This window comes from Leptonotus elevatus, chromosome 1, assembly GCF_054856555.1.
Source record: "Leptonotus elevatus isolate MCC_2025b chromosome 1, RoL_Lele_1.0, whole genome shotgun sequence".
Taxonomy (NCBI): Eukaryota; Metazoa; Chordata; class Actinopteri; order Syngnathiformes; family Syngnathidae; genus Leptonotus; species Leptonotus elevatus.
In genome coordinates this window covers 35,870,298-35,890,435 of record NC_141239.1, presented here as the reverse complement: position 1 = coordinate 35,890,435, position 20,138 = coordinate 35,870,298, and the positions used below count along the sequence as shown (strand labels likewise).

General features: G+C 38.7%; 1 protein-coding gene across 10 annotated transcripts in view; it reads left to right on the top strand.

The window, feature by feature from the left end:
* Positions 1 to 20,138, top strand: part of ctnnd2b (catenin (cadherin-associated protein), delta 2b) — a 139,658-nt gene that overhangs the window by 63,171 nt on the left and 56,349 nt on the right. For all 10 annotated transcript variants that reach the window (XM_086095373.1, XM_086095356.1, XM_086095337.1 and 7 more), the window contains 2 exons: positions 13,925 to 13,959; positions 17,414 to 17,530. In XM_086095373.1, the coding sequence (XP_085951499.1) occupies positions 13,925 to 13,959; positions 17,414 to 17,530 (152 nt within the window). The remainder of the gene's footprint in view (positions 1 to 13,924; positions 13,960 to 17,413; positions 17,531 to 20,138) is intronic.

The window sequence follows — 20,138 nt, the reverse complement described above, 5'->3', positions numbered from 1 at the left end:
GAGTCTATAATGATGTAATGAGGGCACAAATCCATCTATAGCATCTCAATGTGATAATAATATTAATGTTAGTTAGTGTTTGCTTTTTAAACATTTTTGATACAGCAGGTGTACATTGTGGTCACAGGTGAGATGGGCGAGAGGCGGTGCAAACCCTGCAATGACCACAAGCCAACTGCATATAAACAAGCAAGTTATACACTGTTATTCACATGATTTACATTCTTCAATGAAGCAACCGGGGTTGGGAAGGTTACTTATAAAATGTATTCCGTTACAGTTACAAGTTACTTGCTAAAAAATGTAGTGAGTGATGTAATCCAAGTACCGTAATATTAATGTAATGTAACTTGATTACTTTGGATTACTTTTAGATTACTCTAATACCAAGTGTGCTCATGAAGACAAGATAAAAATAAATATCACCACAATATATATTACAATGTGCCCTTGCTATTTGCGGGGGGGATAGGGACCCGGCCAGCCTACAAATAGCAAAAATCCTTGTGTAATTAAAAAGCAGGTAGGCTATAGATTGATTGATTGATTGATTGATGTCCATATGCTGTTTTCGAACTGTCACTGAAAGCATAGATAGATAGATAGATAGATAGATAGACAGATATATAGACAGATAGACAGATAGACAGATAGATAGATTGATAGATAGTCATCCAATGAGGTTGACGATGTGTGACATCAACTGCAAAATGAACTTTTATCCCAGTCACTTGTTTAGCCGTATGTATGATGTTTAAATAGTGAATTGGTGGGAGGAAGGTGTAACTCACATTATGGTTGTAGGCTAAGCGGGCTAGCTAGCAAGAAGCTACAGCGCGTAGCATGCCGCTGGACTCTCAGCTCAAACTTTTGCTCCGAGTAAATTCCAGGGAATAACGATCGCCATTTCCTCCTCCCGTCCGTGAAGCTTTTTCAAACTGCCCACGTGTGGAGGACACGACTAGTCAATTCGTTTGTCCCCACCTCCCTGACATGTAGCAACGATTCAAATCGCGCGGGCGTGCGCTCTCTCTCTGTCTCTCTGTCTCTCTCTCTCTGTCTCTCTCTCTCTGTCTCTCTCTCTCTCTCATATCGTAGAAATTGTAATCCTCAAGGTAATCCCCATTTTTAATAAATGTACCTGTAATCTGATTACATGTTTTTTCCTGTAACTGTATTCCGTTACTCCCCAAGCCTGGAAGCAACATGTATGTTTGTCGAATGTGGGAGCTAGCCGTAGACCTTGAGGAAACTCTGGCAGGCTTGGGAAGAACCTGTAAACTCCATACAAGTGGGCCTGAGCTAAGATTCCAACATAACCTCTCCCATGAACAGAATGAAGGAAGCATGAAGGTAACAAAAAGAAAAAAAAGGGATGACTGACCAACTGAAAGACACTAACAAGATAAGACAGGAGGTAACAAAGGGGATGGAAGGAAATGCAGTCAAGTTATGCTCCTTTAAACCTTGGTGCTGAAAAGACGCAAACACCCACCGAGTCAGACCACACACTCTCAATAAGCCTAATATCTTGATCTGTCTCACTTTATGTGTGCATTTGCGGATAACTTTGCCACATAGCAGTGACTGTCCCTCGATCGTTCCTTAAAAACAATCTTAGATTACTGTAGCATATGCAAACACACAAACACGTTGAGGAATTTTGATCTCAGCCACACAAGTACATTTTAATCATGCGTATATGTGCTGTATTTTTATGTTGACCTGGGGGAGGCCCTCTCAAAAGCTTGCAATCTTAAATACAGCATCCATAACATAACGGACGTTATCTCCAGTTAAAGCATACATTGCAATCCTCCGCTTTGACGGGAGGATTGCATTGGGAGACTTCATGTTTTCTCTCAACAGAGAAAAAGTAAACATTATTGGAAAAGGCAACCAAATAGACATTATGTAATCTTATGGCAGCTAATTTCAATGATCAAATACTATACTCCTTGTCCTTGGAAACATGATTGTTTGGACATATACTGAATTCTTGAGCATTTCTGAATTAGGGCTGCCAAGATTAGTCGTCTAGCCACGACGACATTGACGATCAAAACCGAGTCGTTTATCTATGTATTTATTTATCTCCCGCTCTGTTTTTTTTGTCGAAAACTGCCTTGTCTCGCACTTCACCTGGGGCTGGATGCCATGTCTGTGACGCACATGCGCAGTAGTGTTTATCCGGGTCATCCGCGATGGAAAGAAAAGCATTATGGGTAGTGTAGTGTCATGGCTAATCCGTGTTAGCAACAGAACCTGAAACTTCAGGCGCATCTCAACCAAAATACTTAATACAAGGTAAATCTCCCTTTCATGGCACCACGGCAGTGATAAAGCAGCATTTAAAAAGGAAGCATGTTGTGTATGATGCCTAATAATATTTCTGGCATAGTGTATATAGTCATATCTGGAAGCTAGCATTAGCACCATGTGTGTTAGCACACGTGTGTTAGCACAGTGTGTGTAACATGTTGTTCTGTTTGGCACGCTAACATATTTGTAATGTTTATGGAGGCTTTAAGTCAGCTAACTCGCGTTTATCTCTTATTTCTCTCTTTTGACTCGCGAGTCGCGACCACGCACAGTGTTGCGTTTATGAACTCGGTCGGACATAGCAAGACTCAACAAAACATGACAGCTTTGCCACGTGCACTCAACGGCAACACATTACAATAAAACACAAAAAGTTTGTTATAATATGCAGTACAGTGCTTAAAAAAAGTTCCTCCTAATCTTTAAGGATTTTTTTCTTTCTTTTCATTTCAGGTGCATACCACATTTTGTTTGTGTAGATCAATGGATGGATGGATTCTTTCCAAATTTTATTCATCTGATTTCACTACCTTCTAGACCTAAATAAAAAAAAAAGGCTTAGTCCCCAAGAAGAGTGAAATATTATAGTTTCATACTAGGATTAGTGATACTTTGCATATTTTTTAGTTCAATTTTAAAATGCACTAAAGATTTACAGCAAAAAATAAATAATCTAAAGGTCTGCGTATCACCATCAATTTATAAACATGTCAGAAATTATGGTACAAGCTGCAAAATCGAATCAAAGTTTAACGTACTATAATCTTAATTGTCTTCATTATTAATTTGTATATACTTTTAAAGAATTTGAAATGTAAATTACTGATGGTTTTAAAATGAGCAGCCACTTTTTGGTGCAATATTCTGCTATTTGCATAATGTCGCTGTCCTGTGAAAAACACGTCCATCTTTGTCATTTTTTTACATTTTTATGTTTACGAATTCAGACATCCCAAACACGGGAAAAAAAAGTACATAAATGTTTAATAAATGTAAATGTTCCGATTTGTCGACTAATCGCGACTACTAACAAAATAACCGTTTGTGGCAGCCCTATTCTGAATTCATTCCAACAGTATATTTAAATGTATTTTTTTTTCAGATGCAAGGACAGTGAATCAATAAACTTTGCAACCTATTAACATATAATATTTACTTTGCAAACTTTCAGTGAGATCTCAACACACACCCTGCACGTCGGTCCAAATATTATATCAGTAATTAACCACATTTTTTTCATCTATAAATTACAACATTAAATGTATGTGCAAGTTTGTCTTTTTTTTTTTGCCAAAGTAATCTGGGACGGGATCTAGGAAACCTTTGTGCTTTCTATACCGTGTCAGGATAGAAAATGGATGCAGTGAGGTTTAAGTGGTGCTCACCTTGCCATAGTAAAACATCACTTGATTTCTACCAGGTAAACGATTACTTGGGTTCTTTGGAAGGCAAAACATAGTCCAATGTAATCTACTGTTGTTATTATTATTATTATTATTGTACTCACTGATGTACACGGTTACATACTGTGATAGTACACCACACCTATCAAGGGGTTTAGCTAATATAAAAAATATCAATATTAGATGTCATATAAGGTACAATTAGGTTTAAAATTATTCACAATAAGGCCACATTTTGAGTTGAAATTTCAAATCCTTTACATACACACGTTAAGGACTGAGTTGCGCGCTCTGTTTCTAGCCACCCTGTTGCCTATGCACAAGCCACATGAATTGCGCTGCTTGAATAACAAATATAACAACGAACAAAAACTTAATAAATGACTACATTACAGAGATGAGCATATTGTCCCTCACAATGAAGGACTTTGGGGTCTTTTTTACCGGCCGTTTGTGTATTGTTGGGATGAAGACAAGTGCTGACCTAACCAAAAACATAGAGAAGGAAAATGTTATTATTTTTTCCTTCCCAATTAGAGTAGTGTACCATATGGTAGCAAGCTTCACATACACAATGGATAGGCTGGTCATCTGTGCACTGAGCTGTTCGAAGTGAATTGTGGCTTGCGGCCATACTCCATCGTCAACACCTGATCTTGTTAAGTCTTAGAAAAGGCCGTAACATTATGGGGCCACAAATACTTATATGCAGTACTTCATCTGCTGGAGATTATGCTAGACGCTGTGATGATCCTTTTGATTTGCTAAGAATTGTCTGGTAATGATAATGAATCATTGAAAAAATTAATTAGCCTGTATTTTTCATACATTTCTCTTAGAAAATGTTTTAACCAAAAAATCCACATTAACTTAAAACCTGGGCAGCATATGAATAATATGGAGCTGAACTGTTGCCTGTGTGCCAAGAATTGATTTATTCCAGCTGCTTCACAAAACATCTTAAAGATATCTACTGAGAGATGATATCATTCCAATTGGTTGCCAACTCAGTTACACATTTGTATGAGAGAGGATAGGAAACCAAACACCACTCAATTTGATTGTAAACAGGAAAACAATCATGTATTTAATTATGTTAATGCTATTATGCTAAATTCAAATCCGGGCACACCTGTGTGTCAGCTGCAGCAAGCATTGACAGGTGGCCATTTTGGCTCTAAAATGATGTTTTCTTTAATTTTCCTCTGGAAGTCTGCCATGTTTTTGGGCAGCCTGTCTGGGCCCAATCAATACGGATAAGGCGACCTGGCTCACTGCCCTGGCTTTATGCTGTATAGTGTATGTGTGGCGCAAATGGGTGTGTGCAACAAGTGCAAAGATAAGGCCAGCATTGAGATAGTTGACTGTCACAGCTTCAATGAAAAGGCTATGCTGCAGAATTTGATGTCTACATGTGTATCAAAAGAAGATTCTCCACATGAAAACACAAGCACAAGAATGGCTGAGGAAGTCATTTTAGGACAAGAAGGACAATAACATTGCTGAATAGAGGGCATGGGGAATCGTGCGTGTAGAATGGTACGAATGTGAAGTGACTTCAAGATGATCACACTTGATCATCCTTTTAGATAAAGTAACAAATAATACTTTTTTTGTACAGACAGAGGCAAGTCAATCTCCCCTGACAAATACGGTCTCTATATCAATACAATTTCCAAATATTTCCAGGTTACTAGATGTCTCTGGGCCATTCACAGAATGGTTGTGTTATTTTCATACAGAAACCCAACATGTCCTCCTTGCATCTCATTTAACTTCTGGCTTCAAGTCAAAATGGCCGCCTCCCACTGACCAATTTTGTGGGTCACAGGAGATATCTGTTTCTACCGCTGCCAGTGTCATGCGCTCCCAGAAATTTTATGATGATTATAATGTGGGCGGATTAACCGCTTCTAGGACCAAAATATTAAATAGTCAAATGAAAAACAGAAAAAGGAAAGCAATTCTTCACCTTTACTCCTGCGCCTGGCTTACAAAATGGAAGCGGATTAAGTGCTGCATGATGGCCTGTTATTACGCTGCGACACACAATGCAAATGTCATATGTTGAAACAAGTTACTCTTAATACTACATGGGGCTTGTGTCAATGAGGCGTAAAACTGAGGATCTTATGTAAGGCTACAGTCACATAGCAAAGTGTTTGAGAGACATAAACATTAGGGGTGTGCCAAATAATCGATTCTTATAAGAATCGCGATTCTCATTTAGTACGATTTAGAATCGATTTTAAATGTCCCAAAATCGATTTTATTTACATTATTTTATACTGTCTTCCCTTTATTTGTGTGTGCCTTTATTGGGAACGCTGTTCATGTTGTACCCAATTAGGCCACTTAGGGGCAGTGTGGTTCCACGCCGTCTGATACACTGTTAAGTTGTAGCCACATTAGAGAGTGGAAGGAAAAAGTTCCAATAAAAGTTATTTTTTTGCAGTGTGGAGTCATTCTGTTGAGTGATAATAGTGCCGCGAGTAGAGCACTAATTAGCATTAGCGAGTCAGACTGAAGTAAATCATTACGATTCCTTGAACATTTATAAATTGAAGCAAAAATCATTGTCAGTCTAATCATTTTAAATCAAAAATCGTTCTTAATCGAAAATCCATTCTGAATCGATTCGCACACCCAAAAATCGGAATCCAATCGTGAGACATTCAAAGATTCACACCTCTAATAAACATAACTTCATTCAACATCAATTTAATGTTCACTGGCCACGGTGAATATCTACAAACTGTTTAAAAAAAATAAACATTTCTCAATCCACCTCTTCTAGGAAATCCATCCCTGGAAGAAAAAAGGATTATTTGTGCTATAATAAGAAAAGGGCGTTTTAATGGGTACACAACAGCTAAGCGAATGCTGTCATGTTCACATTTCATTGCTAGTAATCTTTGTAATAACCTTCAAATTGTGTGAGTTGAAACAACATTGAGTAGAATTCCTCCACCAAACATGGTATGTGAGGTCACACATCACCCAGAGGTGGGCGTTCCGTCAATAGGCCAATAGGTGCGTTTCCATTACAGTTTTTTGCAAAAAGAAAAGCGATATTGCACTATTTCGATAAAGAATTTCGACTTGCCGGTGTTTCCATTGAAAAGCGTTTAGCTTCTGAGGCACAATTCTATATATTATATATATACATATTGGCTGAATCACTTTGTGCTTAAAAAGACTTGTTATCCCCTCCGGAGGCAGCTTTGACACGAAAGCGAGTGGCCCCGTACTTCCTACTTCCTTTCCTCCGTGCCGGGCGGGGGTCACATGACTAGAGGGAATGCGCAAAAAGTGTTTCGATTACACTTTTGCGAAATACTTCTATTTCGACACGTCTCAAAAACCACCTCATGAGAGCGTAAAAACTTTTTTGCGATATTTGAGTTTTTTGCGAAAATCACCAGTTTCCATTACCAGCTTCCTTATGCGCAACTTGCCTTTTGCACAAAACTGAGGATAATGGAAACGCACCTATTGACAGTCTGTCAATCTGTAGGTGACGGACGCACATTTGGTTGAATGGCGGGAAACTTTAAAAAATTGACGGATTAAGCATTGCTGGATCGCGTGATGATGCTCTCCACCTGTGGTCCTCGTTATTGCTAGATTCATGCAAGCATTAGATTAGTGCTCAGTTCGTTCATATTACATCAAGCACGTTGTTAGACAGCTAAGGGGTCCTTTGGTGTGCCATTTTACGTCAGGCAGCTAAAAAGGGGAAGTAGTGAGAAAAAGAAAGAAAGCAATATTAACCTAACAATGTCAAGTGGAAAATAGTGGTGACAAAATGTTATTTAGCATGACGAAAAGCGTGGTTAATATAACGTAGATGGATTGACGGAATGATAAGTTTGCCTCGTCTTGAAATATTGATGGATTGATGATAATGTAGACTGTTGACGATCGCTGAATAACGGATGCTCAAATTTCATTGACACGCCCACCTCTGACATCACCTATGGCTGTGCTCAGGCAGGTTCATATTTCTGTTCCCATTCCAGCAAGTTCAGCACCCTTCCAAAGATGTTGACACGTTCCTCCGGTTTAATGATCTCATCTCTTGAAGTATGGCAAACAGCAGCACTATACATTAAATGTCAGCTACAATTAGCTGCCGTTCCATCATAATGGGCAATTAGCTAAAGTTCAGATGAGGCCAAATAAAACATACAATTTCAGCGTACACTGGGGTCTTCTATCCACCTTCTCAGAATGTAATTAAAAGCTCTATAACAGCAATTGTGGGAAGAACTGGGCCTTTCATCGTAGTGGACTTAAAGGTCGAATGAACTCCCTCCAAAGGCATTTTATGGTTTGTCCCTTTTCACTAGTATGTATCACTGGACTCTACGTTTGTGTCTGTAAGCACCCGTTGAACTGGATTTCTACATGGTAATGGTTTTCTGCTGCATACTTGTATCCCCGAATCAAGCTTCTCTTTAGCATTGCTATCTTGCAACATTGAATGTCTCAGAGACAATCAGGTCTATCCAATTCTGCAAAGACTGTGTATTGCAATTCACTTGCTCCATTCTCAATCTTTCACTTAATAGTGGCACCCTTAAAAGCTGCTTTATTCCTGTTCTAGGTTCAAATGGCCCCCTTCAGACATTCAATACTACTTTCAACTTCAGCGCGTTCGCTCTCGAATCATAAGTGACAAATGTTTGCAGCTGCTGTCCTTCTCAGAAGGTGATCAGAGATGTACTTAAGATGCTGAGGATGCGCACCACATGCAGTGGCGTTATGGGTACTGCCTGCTTTAATTATCCGACACGCCAGAGTTACAACTACTGCTGACATTCCTATTATGGACCGGGTTTATACCACTCAGACTCTCTGCACTTAGTTGAGTTTCGTCCTTTATATCCCGTCAGAGACCGGCATTCCCCGGCTCGCCAGAGTGAACATGATGTATTTGAAGGCCATGAAGTGGAAATGGGATATGACAGCATTTTCACAGTTCACCCCATCTTATAGCATCTAAAGTGGTAGCAGGAGAGTTGTGGAGTGAGAGATATTACCACTGTCACCACAATTGCATAGGCTGAGTACATGTCGTTATGGTCAGTTTGCAGCTTTTGTTGCCTGTAGATGGAGGATCAAGACAGAGTGTGTTTGTTGGTGCCACGGATCATCAATGATCCGTGGTCGGTTTGGATCGTGCACAAATTGGTTGGTGGGGGAAACTAACAACAAAAAAGTGTGCATTCACAGTGGACACCATTCAGACATGTCAAGGAAGCTGAAACATACTCAACGTAACACACCGCTTATGCTCAGGCTAACTTCAAAATGAAGTCTGCCAGATAATACTTTTACTTTGAAAGTGACTCACGTCGTGTCGTGATGGTTAGCTTGACTTCCCTTTTAGGTGTTTAGGATTTCTTTATCGTACCTGTGATTGACATTGTAGTTGCGACCAAAATCAACACAACACTATCCCAAACTCATGTTCAATCGCTAATTTAGGATGCTAAGAGACCGCTAATTAATTACACCGTCATTGTAGGATACAGCAGAAGTCTCTGACGTAAGTGGCTAGCAGCTAGCTGTTAGCATTAACTACGAGTGCCTGGCTGGTAGCTGTAAATGAGTTTGACAGCTGGTAGGGGTGTGAATTGCCTAGTACCTGGCAATTCAATTCGTATCACGATTAATAGGTCACGATTCGATTCGATACCGATTAATCCCGATACGAATCTATAAATTGATTATTGCGAGAAAAACAAATCTTTTTACTCAAATTTAGAAAATACTAATCAGTAAACTTGTACATGTACACTGTAAGATTTGTATGAAAATGTATTTATTTATCAGAAAATTCAGGCAACTGAGCCACTGCATTTAACAAAGAGGTTGCAGTCTGTTTCGTGTTTGAACAGCTTATTCCATTAATATAACATTCTTCCATGCTTAATGTGTGAATCCTAAACCTAAGTAAGGCGTTTTGTAGAATATTCCCATAAAAAATTGATGTTTAAAAATCAATTCGGCCGCATATCGAATCGATTCAAGAATTGCGCGCTGTAATATCACGATATATTGCCGAATTGATTTTTTTCTAACACCCCTAACAGCTGGTATCTGGTTTCCTTAAATCTTTTTCAATATTCCGCACCAAGGCTACTTTGTAATTCATTCTCCATTTTTAAAGGAAGGGAATGTGCCTTAAATAGCACGTTGAGGTCTTTTCATTATTTAAAAAAAAAAAAAAGATAAATACAACTTTGTCTTTATCATTTTATAAAACACTTTTGCCCATTAAAAAAAGGAAAACATTCAACTCAAAATGTCAAACATAACCGTTTAGATTTTAGGAACATATCTTTAAGCCCTTAGTACCTTGTTGTTGTTTTTTTACACATGGACCATGTATAAAATAAGAATGTTTCTACCTCATATTGCACTTAAAGTTGTGTTCCTAAATCCCAAACGGCTATATTAGACATTCTGAATAGATTTTTTTTTTATTTAATGGGAAAAAGTGTTTTACAAAATAAATTACACTAAATCCTATACTAGACATTTTGAATTGTTTTTTCATCCGTGACTCTAATGCGTGAACCGATCGGAACCATGACGTTTGTGATCCGTTGCAACACTATAGATCAGTGAAGTTTCTTGGTATTGGTGCATACTGGAATTACATGTCTCATTTCATGTCAATCTGGCTCTGTTTTGAATCTATGTCTTAATCACTAATTCTGTTCTCCTTACAAATCAAACAATTATTTGTCCAATGTTACAATGCTAAAGCCTTCGATTTTGGGTTCCTTTGTATCTAAAAAGCAGTTCAGAGAAAATGAACCACAATGTGATTTTGGCTTTAAATCCAAATCCAAGCAGTGACATTGTCGATGGCAGCATTATTGCTGATAGTTCAGAAGATCTCTCTAGATCTTTTCTTTCTTTTCTGTGTGCTTTTTGCTCCGTCGGTGGCCCTATAATCTCGCCGCTCTGTTGACATGAGGGCTGGCCATTGTGGTCAGCACTGATAAGAGATACTATGCAGGCACAGTAATAGAGGGATTATACACTACAGACTGAGTTCAGCATGTGTATATTGGGTGGGTAAAATAACAGGATTTTCATTCTATATCTGGCATCCGCCCTTTTAAGCCTCATTGGATTTAGCAGGGTTCTCTTTGTTTTGCCGCAAATTCTCATTTTCTGGCTCTAACTCTTTTTGTCTTTTATGCTCATTCTGTCCATCTCACTGTCTCCAGCATCTTTTTTTCTTGCAATTTTTCTTCTTTCTCCCCAAAACACTTTCAAACAGAACCTCTGACGAGAGGTTAGTGATATCACCCGACGCACACACATTTTTTTTTTTACTGTCATAATTCAAAAGAGCAATAAACACCCATGTTATTTTTTAAAGGCAGAAGTTACTGCACAATATGATTTGTTTACTGTATTTTTACATTCATAATTTAACCAATAAAATTGCCTAACTATTACTTCACCTAATTTATTCTGAGTGTGGGTCGGAGTTTTTCAGAATATCGTTTTCCAAAAGTGACTGATACATTACATACTATAAATGTCATTGTTTGGTCGCATTCTATCACCTCTGGCTTTTGGCTCTGGAACATTCTACTTCTTTTGTGATTACCCAATTGTCGGACTTGGTTGGACAATAATAGAGCAGTAAAATTCACTTAAACAGAGACATTAAGTGTCTTTTTTTTTTTATGACACTCATTATTAACTTGGAATACCGCCATACTAATCCAACTCATTGTAAAGTATGTGGTAGCCTTTCAGTTTGAAGTTAATGGTCAGCTCACAAGTTATTTTTCATGTTTATTAGAGAACAACAATTACATGCACTGCTTCATCCTGTTTTTAATGCTTACGTCGCTTGTAAACTCACCCAGAGTATCAAAAATGGTTGCTGTTGTCAGCTTCTTAAGATGGCTGCCAATCTATAAAAAGTACAAATTAGACGAAACTTTCCGAACCCCATCTTCCCGAACTGCTGCTTGATTCATGTTCACTTCTACACACATTCAGTTCCGCATTTCTTCACTTCATTTTTTGGCGGCATTAACAACAAATCCAACATTATACTGCACCGTTGGAATTAACGGTCAACTACAATGTAAGAGGGGCGGATCGTACAATAAATACATGTATATTGGGTTGATACTTAGCCCAGTGTGCACAAATGCACAAAGCAATATATCATGAGTGGTGTATGCAATGCTGCTGCAGCGTTGATCACAGTGTCAATTACTTTTCTCTCAGCCCAGTAATTATAGTGGCACTTAGCACTGAGTGTGTGTTTTGTGGGCCAAAAGGTCAATAAGGTGTTGCAGAATGATGAGAATGTCCTGAAAAAGGAATACATATTACCCATCTATCCATTTTCTATAACGCTTATCCTAATTGGGGTCAATTGCGACCTGGAGGTCTTCACTTTGGGGCAACACAAGGGGTTCACCCTGTATATGCGCATATACACACACGTCCATGATCCATTCCATTTTCCGTACTGCTTATTCACACGAGGGTCGTGGCTGGGCCGGAGCATTGCTCAGCTGGCATTGGGCGAGAGGCAGGGGTACACCCTGAACTGGTCATCAGCTAGTTGCAGAGCACAGAGACAAACATGCATTCACACGTATGGACAATTTAAGCAGGGGGGCCAAACTCATTTGAGCTCAAGGCCACATTCATCCCAATTTGATCTCGAGCATAGGCCATGTGGCAGCTGTTCTCTCCTTGCTTTCGTTAGTTTGACTAGTTTATGTATTCATTTGTTTGTTTTACGTTTGTTTGTCTTGTGTAATTAGACTGATGTAGATTTATAGGTGGGACTGAACATGTGGTTGTTAAATGAATGTATTAGGCTATGGGTGTATGTTACATGTATTAATTCATATATTGTGTGTATGTAAGAGAAGAACGGAAGTTCTAATGTCATTTATTTAAGGAGGGGTGGGAGTAAATAAGTTTTACTTCTCACTACTTTTCGAATACTCATTGATTGTGATTGCTGTCACTTATTTGTGTCTTGAAATAATGTTGAAAATATTCGAAATAAACATTTCAATCAATCCTGTATATTAATAAGCTAGAAAAAAAGGCTATTGTATAAATCTCTTTTTTTGGTGTAAATAAGTATAAGCACATTTGGAAAATATTCACGTCACTGTGCTCACAATTAACCAATCAAATTCAAACTCATGTTAAATGTAAGTCAGCACACACCTGCTACCATTTAACATGCCCCCGATTAACCCCAATTCAAGTCCCGCTGTTAGAGTAGGCATTTCCCGAGATCTCGTTGTTGAAAGCTATCAGTCATCAAAAGGGTACAAAAAAATTCCAAGGCATTCAGCATACCATGGAACCACAGTGGACACCCCTCCAAAATTGATGTGAAAACAAGAAGAAAACTGATAAGGGAGGCTGCTAAGAGGCGACAGTAACATTGGAGAAGCTGAATATAAACAGAAGCACTGTCAACATTTAAAGAAACCGGAACCAGGAAGACAAAACAAAAGCAGCATTTGTACATTTATTCAGCAATAACAGACCAACACGAAGCAGGAGGCACAAGGCAGACAGCTGGCAGGAAAAGTGTCTGCCTAAAAAAACAAAAAAAGAAGCAACACAGTCATGTTGACCGGGCACTGAAAAGACACAAACAAATACTTTTTACTTCAAGTCACATTCTTTCCACACAGTGTCACAGACGCAGTGTGAAAATATGAGAAATAAAGCCAGCTGTCTCAAAATGTAAAAGGTATTTGGTTCTTTACTGAAATACTTGCAAAGATGTTATGGAGTGAATGGTAGTCCAACCCCGAATCAAAATGTCTGTCCTCATCCCAGTAACAATTGGACAAATACACAAATTCTGGATGCCGTTTAGAAAATAGAACATGTGAGAACAACCTTTGTTGTTGTCTTGACAACAGTGGACTGTGCATTAGTGGCTCAGTGTGAAAAATCACTCTTTGTCATTTGTCAGCTCAATTGTAAACCGTAACTCTTAGAACTATAGATGCAGGCTATCTTCTACAATTTGAAGCTGGCGACTTTATTGTTAGACTGTTTTGGAAAGCGGGCTAGCAGAGACAATAAACACAATAAATTGTGTGTATTTTCCTTTCTTATGCCAATAGTTCTAACCTTGTTTTTTTCTGTCATTTTTTTCCTTGCAGTTCAGCAGAGGAGAAATTTCGCTGGAACCACCAAGGTAGTAAATCCTTCCACTAAAATCTCATCATAAATTTAATCTAGTGCACCGTTGTTTGGATTCCGCCACAGCTCTCATGTTTTTCCCTCCATTGTTCAGATTCAATTCTGTACAAAAAACATGATGGCTGCTGTAAGAAAAGGTCTTGTGGGCTCTGCATGTGCAAACGCAGAAATAATTCTTCTCACTGCTAGTCCTGTATTTCTGACTATATAAACATGGAACATACATACCAAAAGAAAGCTTAGACTCTCTTCTTTCATCAAAACGAATGCTTGATAAGACTGGAAGAAAACAAATGTAAATATTTTGAAATTCTTCATCTAAAAGAGTACATTTTAATTTCAAACGTAGATCATTCTTGGCACATAACTTTCTTGTTCAGTTCAATCGAGCCCTGACATGTGACATACATGTGCCAAGATTATGACCTGAAGGCAACGCATGAATCCTTTGCCAAAGCATTTTAATCTCAACTCTTTTAAAGTGACTGCTTAGTCCTTTGCTGCGCAAATGGCCTCAAGCTGCCGGAAACGTTTGATTAAATTCTTTGGTGAGAAATCAGGAAAGACTTTCTCACTCCAATTAGGCCTTTTGATCTTGTCATAACTCCTACCACGAAGAAGCCATCCTCGGAATAAAATAGGTTTAAATAAAGGATAAAGTCAGCGTGTAACAGTGCAGACAACACTGGCATTGGTTTCACCCAATGTCATTGCTGTGCAATAGCATCAACTGAAGCCAATAAAACTGTCCTCCATAATCCACTCACTAAAACCTTTTCTATTACCATTTGTCTCCCTCTCTCACAATCAGAGACGAATGTTGCTCCGAGGACTCGTTGAGATGGATTTGTCCTCATGGCTGCCAAGGCCAGGCTAACCTGTAGACAGCAATGTCACAAGATTTGTTGCAGGGTCATTAATTATATTTCCCCCTTGACTGAAGCTCCACTCTTTGGGTCTGATTTATTAGGTGCCAAATAGCAGGCGCTAACTTGTGTGTTAAACGCTAGCAAATTGTGTACACTGTTGGCAACAGGTGTAAAAGTAATGGAGACAGCAATATTTAAATAAGGGTTTCACACTTTTGGTAGCAGTGATGATTTGGGGCTGTCATTATCGAATATATTTTCAATCAATTATTTTCGTCCATTATTCCATCAATAAACCAAATAGTCAGATACATTTTTATTTTGCATTTAAGTGCCCTTTTTTTTGCCAATTATGGTTAACCAATTATTGTTGTTTATTTGGTATAGTTTAGTGATGAAAAAACAAGTAATAACAATGAAGCAATGTCGTACAAGAGGAGTTGATGCTTTACTCGCCAATCATTTTGAAACGGATTCAGTTACTGGTTGGGTCATTGCTTTCCACAGTAAACACAGATGTTTGCAAATGTCTTTTTTGGAATAAACACACAATATAATCACCCTGCTTTCGTGAAGAACTGAAGAAACCAGAGAATGTTGCAAGGCTGAAATCAGAGAATTTGGATAATTTTACGACAGAAAATTTTATCCAAATGATTACTTGAGTGTTACGATAGTCGATTTATTTGATAATTGATTAGGTATCGATTAAATGATTAATTCTGACACTTCAGCTGATAATTTTCACCATAAACATATGGGAAAGTGCCACAAGAAGTGTAAAATGACGTTTGAAGTGATAGAATTGCAGATACAGAATATTAATTTTATCTGTTTTTCCCCTTTTTTTGGTGAAGCCAGCAACTGCATAAAAGTCATGTTTTGTTTGATATAGCTCGTCCCAAGTGCCCATTGTGTGGAAAGCCCTTTTCACACTGCACTTGGCAGGGCAGATCATTCCATTGTCAAACCCATTCAAAGGAGAATGAACCACAGAACGGTGGGTGGCGTTGCAAGAGGACGTCTTCCGCGATGGCAAGGCATTTTGAATGAAATGTTCTTATTCGAGAGTGGCGTTGCCATGGCATCAGACAAGTCCCTCCAATAGGAGAGTGACTGGCAGAGCGATTCTGTGACATTTTGGCAGACCTTTTTACAGGTAACGGCATGAGGACAGTGGAGGAAGCCTTAATTATAAACATTGGTGTCTCAGTTTCTTAAGCTTTGGGACACTTGAGAGATGACATGTAAGTGTTCACAGAGTGAAATGTAAGAAAGAAGGCACTGCTTGCTGCTTAGCGTGAAATATACCTCAGAAATCGGTCTTGGTAGAACTGTAGCTCACGGATGTGATTACACTCTCCAAGTTCCCGCTGAGCCGTTAGTAAAAGATGTAACTATTATTCCATTCAATCCACCTCCTTAAAATGAGCATAGCCTGGACTTTCTTGTGCAACAACAAAAGGTAGATCTTGTCGAGGTTGTAAACCAGCAACAAGTTTTCATGCTTACTCCCTGTTAGGCTCCAATGCCAGCACTTACAAGCACTGACACGGGGAGGCAGACATTTCCTCTTTTGTCTACAACAATTTGAAGTTTGCCTTTGGGATTTTCTTTGTTAACCAACCAAAGAGAATTATTTATGAGGTCAAACACTAAAGAAAAATAATAACTGAGAACTTCCACTATGGCATTGCTATATAAGGTAGAGATACAAACACGTGCAAATGAACTTCTATGGACATGTGTCACGGTTGGGTGTGGTTTTGGTCCCAAGTGTGGGGGGGCAGAGCGAGGAGGCCGAAGAAAAGTCCAAAACAAAAGGGTTTTATTATTTAAACAAAAACAAGGTGGTGCACAATGTGCCGACAGAAAACAACAAAGTCCTAAATTGAAGCAAGCTCAAGTGGCATGACGAGGAACTGGCAAGACATGGACGAAACGACAAAACGTGAAAACGACAATGGACCGACCTAGACTGGACAAACACAACAGGCTAAATACACCAACACTAATGAGACACACCTGGGGAACGCAATAGGCTGAGGGCACCGATTGGTCAGACACACTGCGAAGGGAAGAAACGCAGGTGGACGTGATCAGACATAACGAGACAAGGGGAGAAATCAGGAACACATGACAAACACCAACCACAGACAAAAACAACAAACATACCCATAATAAACAAAATCCAACCCCTACAAAACCGAAACATAACAACATGCATCTGGGAGAAATGGACTGCACTCAACATTGTTTGAGAAATCTAAATAGAAATGGTCTTCATTAAGGTTTCGCACCTTTGCTAATTCCAATTCCATATGGTTTCCGAGACAAATCCTTGCAGACTAAGCTACCGCCACCCAATGATGATGCATATTTGAGATTGGCCTTCTGCACTGTGGCACAGTCATGCTTGAAAGGGCATTCCAAGAAAAGTTTCCACAAAGTTGACGCTATATACTTGTGACCATATAGTCTAGCTTTATTATTATTATTTTTTTTTAAAGTTAAGCAGTTCCATATTGCATAAAATTGTAAACACCGATTGAAATGTTCTATTATTTCCTGTACGTGCAGATGGACAGAAGGACATAGAGGAGGAGCTGACAACAGGCCTGGAGTTGGTGGACTCTTGTATCAGATCACTCCAGGAATCAGGCATCTTGGACTCGCAGGACTCCTCTACGGGAGATCGTAAGACCATTGTTGAGATTATTAACATATGACTTCATTACAGTTTGTTCTCTGTCGCTTTATTACATTTCTCAGACCAGGGTTGAAATTTGCAAAACAGTGAGTGCATTTCTCACAACAACGCGTACAAATAGCAAAACTTCATGGACATTTTTAGAGAAATGAGAGATGTGGTTCAAAAGGTTGGTCCTACTTTACCTTTTAAAACAGGGTTTTATTTTTACCCAAAATGTGCCAAAATGATGTGGCAGGCTAACTTTGTAATTTATGCACGTGTTGCATAAATTACAGGTTGCTTAGCTGACCTTGCATCTCATATTCAAGCTGCTCATTGGTTTGCTTTGATATGCTTCTTGCTCCGTGTCACTAAAAGTGTGTTGTGGTCCTTCCATTTACTGTATTTTCACGACCATAAGGCGCATCGTATTAACTCATTGGATTCCAGACTTTTTCATTGGAGCAACCCCCTTCAATACCAGCCGTTTTACTGCATTTTGACTGATCTTGCAAGGCCCCAAAAATATTGTGTTCTATTGCTATATAAACATGGAACATACCAAAAGAAAGCTTAGACTCTCTTCTTTCATCAAAACGAATGCTTGATAAGACTGGAAGAAAACAAATGTAAATAATTTAAAATTCTTCATCTGAAAGAGTACATTAATAACATCTTGATGAGCTATATAGTATTTTCAATTCGATCGAAATATTGAAAGCTAAACAGCGCTTCAAAGATTGCTGTCATCCCACAGTGCAATGCAGTTGTTTCTAAGAGCTCTCTGTGCGATCCAGAGGAATTCCCTATTGCCTCTGTGCAACACTCTACCGCCCCACCACCCCACCCCCCACCCCCTTCAGTCACGGATATCAGACCCATGTCTTTGCTCCAGTCCGCCCCATGGGAGTGAGGTAGCTGTCGGGAGGCATGCAGAGTCGTTCCAAGAGTTTGATATGCTAATCCGTCCTCGCCGAGGTGTCAGCTGGCCTGCTGCTCACAGTACAAAGAGGCGCGCACACATACTGCCATGCATTTACAGCGTACAGGTATACATGCATGAAGTGTTTATACATATGTAGAACTCAAGGACACATAAGCCTGCAAAGCCAGGCATTCTATATTACATTTAAGAAAAGAGGTTGAAAGTTACTCATCGTAAAATAAGCAGAATTGCACAGCACAGACCAACTTATTTGCCGAAAGGATCGTGTTTACGTTTACTAATATGCTATAGGTGCTATCAGGTTTGAATTTATTGTGTGTATTATATTGCGCTTATTGGATTTCTTCCCATCAACATCACACTTTTCCAGAAATAAGGCAAGCAGGATTTAGTGTTGTCTAAGAGCTATTTTATTACCTCCGAAAGTGTTTGCTGGCATAATTATTTTTTTTTTGCAACTTCCTGTCCACAGTTCATGATATATGACCCTCAAGAGCCATAACACTACACATCTGTCAAATCTTTACAATCGGAATATTTGCTGTTCAGCACTTTGTATGTTTTCTTTTTTTGTGTTACTTTTCTGACTATGGTGCCTTCAAGGGTAGTCTTGCTCAATACAATCCCTCTTTCCCCACTACCATTTGTAATCATTTTCTATTATAACATCTGTTGTTTTAAATGTGTTACGTAAATTTCACTGGCTCTAAATTATACATTTTCTGAAACCATAATCATTAATGACTAGGAATAATTTCTCTGTTTGATTTGTTGGCTCTTGTCAGTCAAGGTAAAACATTTTTTAACTAAGGCAAGTGTACTCTTAGCTTATTAGTGAAGACAAATAAAAATTAGGGTTGGGATTGGTATCTGAGCCTTATTTTAAGGTATTGCTACGTACGACAGTGGTCGATACCAGTAATCCCCCCCCCCCCCATTTGGCCAGGAACTAGAAAGTAGAAGGATAGAAAATTGTCAGCAATTCCATGCAATTTTAAGGGAAAATGCTATATTGAGATATATATAGGTCTTGTTTTTTGGGAAAATTTCATGTCCCAGTGGTATTGGTATTTGTTATCAGTGTCTGTGATTACTCAAGAGTTGAGCACTTGTACTGGTATCGGTCGGGAAAAATTGGTATTGAACATCCCTAATAAAAATCATATTTGATGTTAAATGATACATAATGAAAATGTATTTATCAAATATTTAGCCTTGAAAATGCATTATAGGAAACTAATTAATTTTGTAATTTTGTAATTAATTTTCAAGAGTTGAAAATGTGCAGGGAACGCCAGTTAAGAAATCTGATTGTGGTATTTTATTTTTTTGATCATTCAAGTAGTCGTGTGGCTTGTGTCTCAGACATTGTACGGATGTGCAAACAAATTGAAATTAACATCCCGTATATTATTTCTTAAAAAAAAAAAGATTTCCAATTTGATCTATTTTAGTGTGTGTTTTTGGTTGTTTTTTCTTTGTCTTCAGTTGAGAATACTTTTTTTCTCGCCGTGCCATACACATCCAGTTCACCGCATACGGTAAGAGTAGACACTCGAAGCAGAAATCCTCTGGAACAGTCTGAGCTGCTGAGCAGATTAGTGCAGCAACGCGGCAGAGTAAACTTGGTCTTCATGCTTGATGCGAGCTCTGCAGTGTGCATGTTA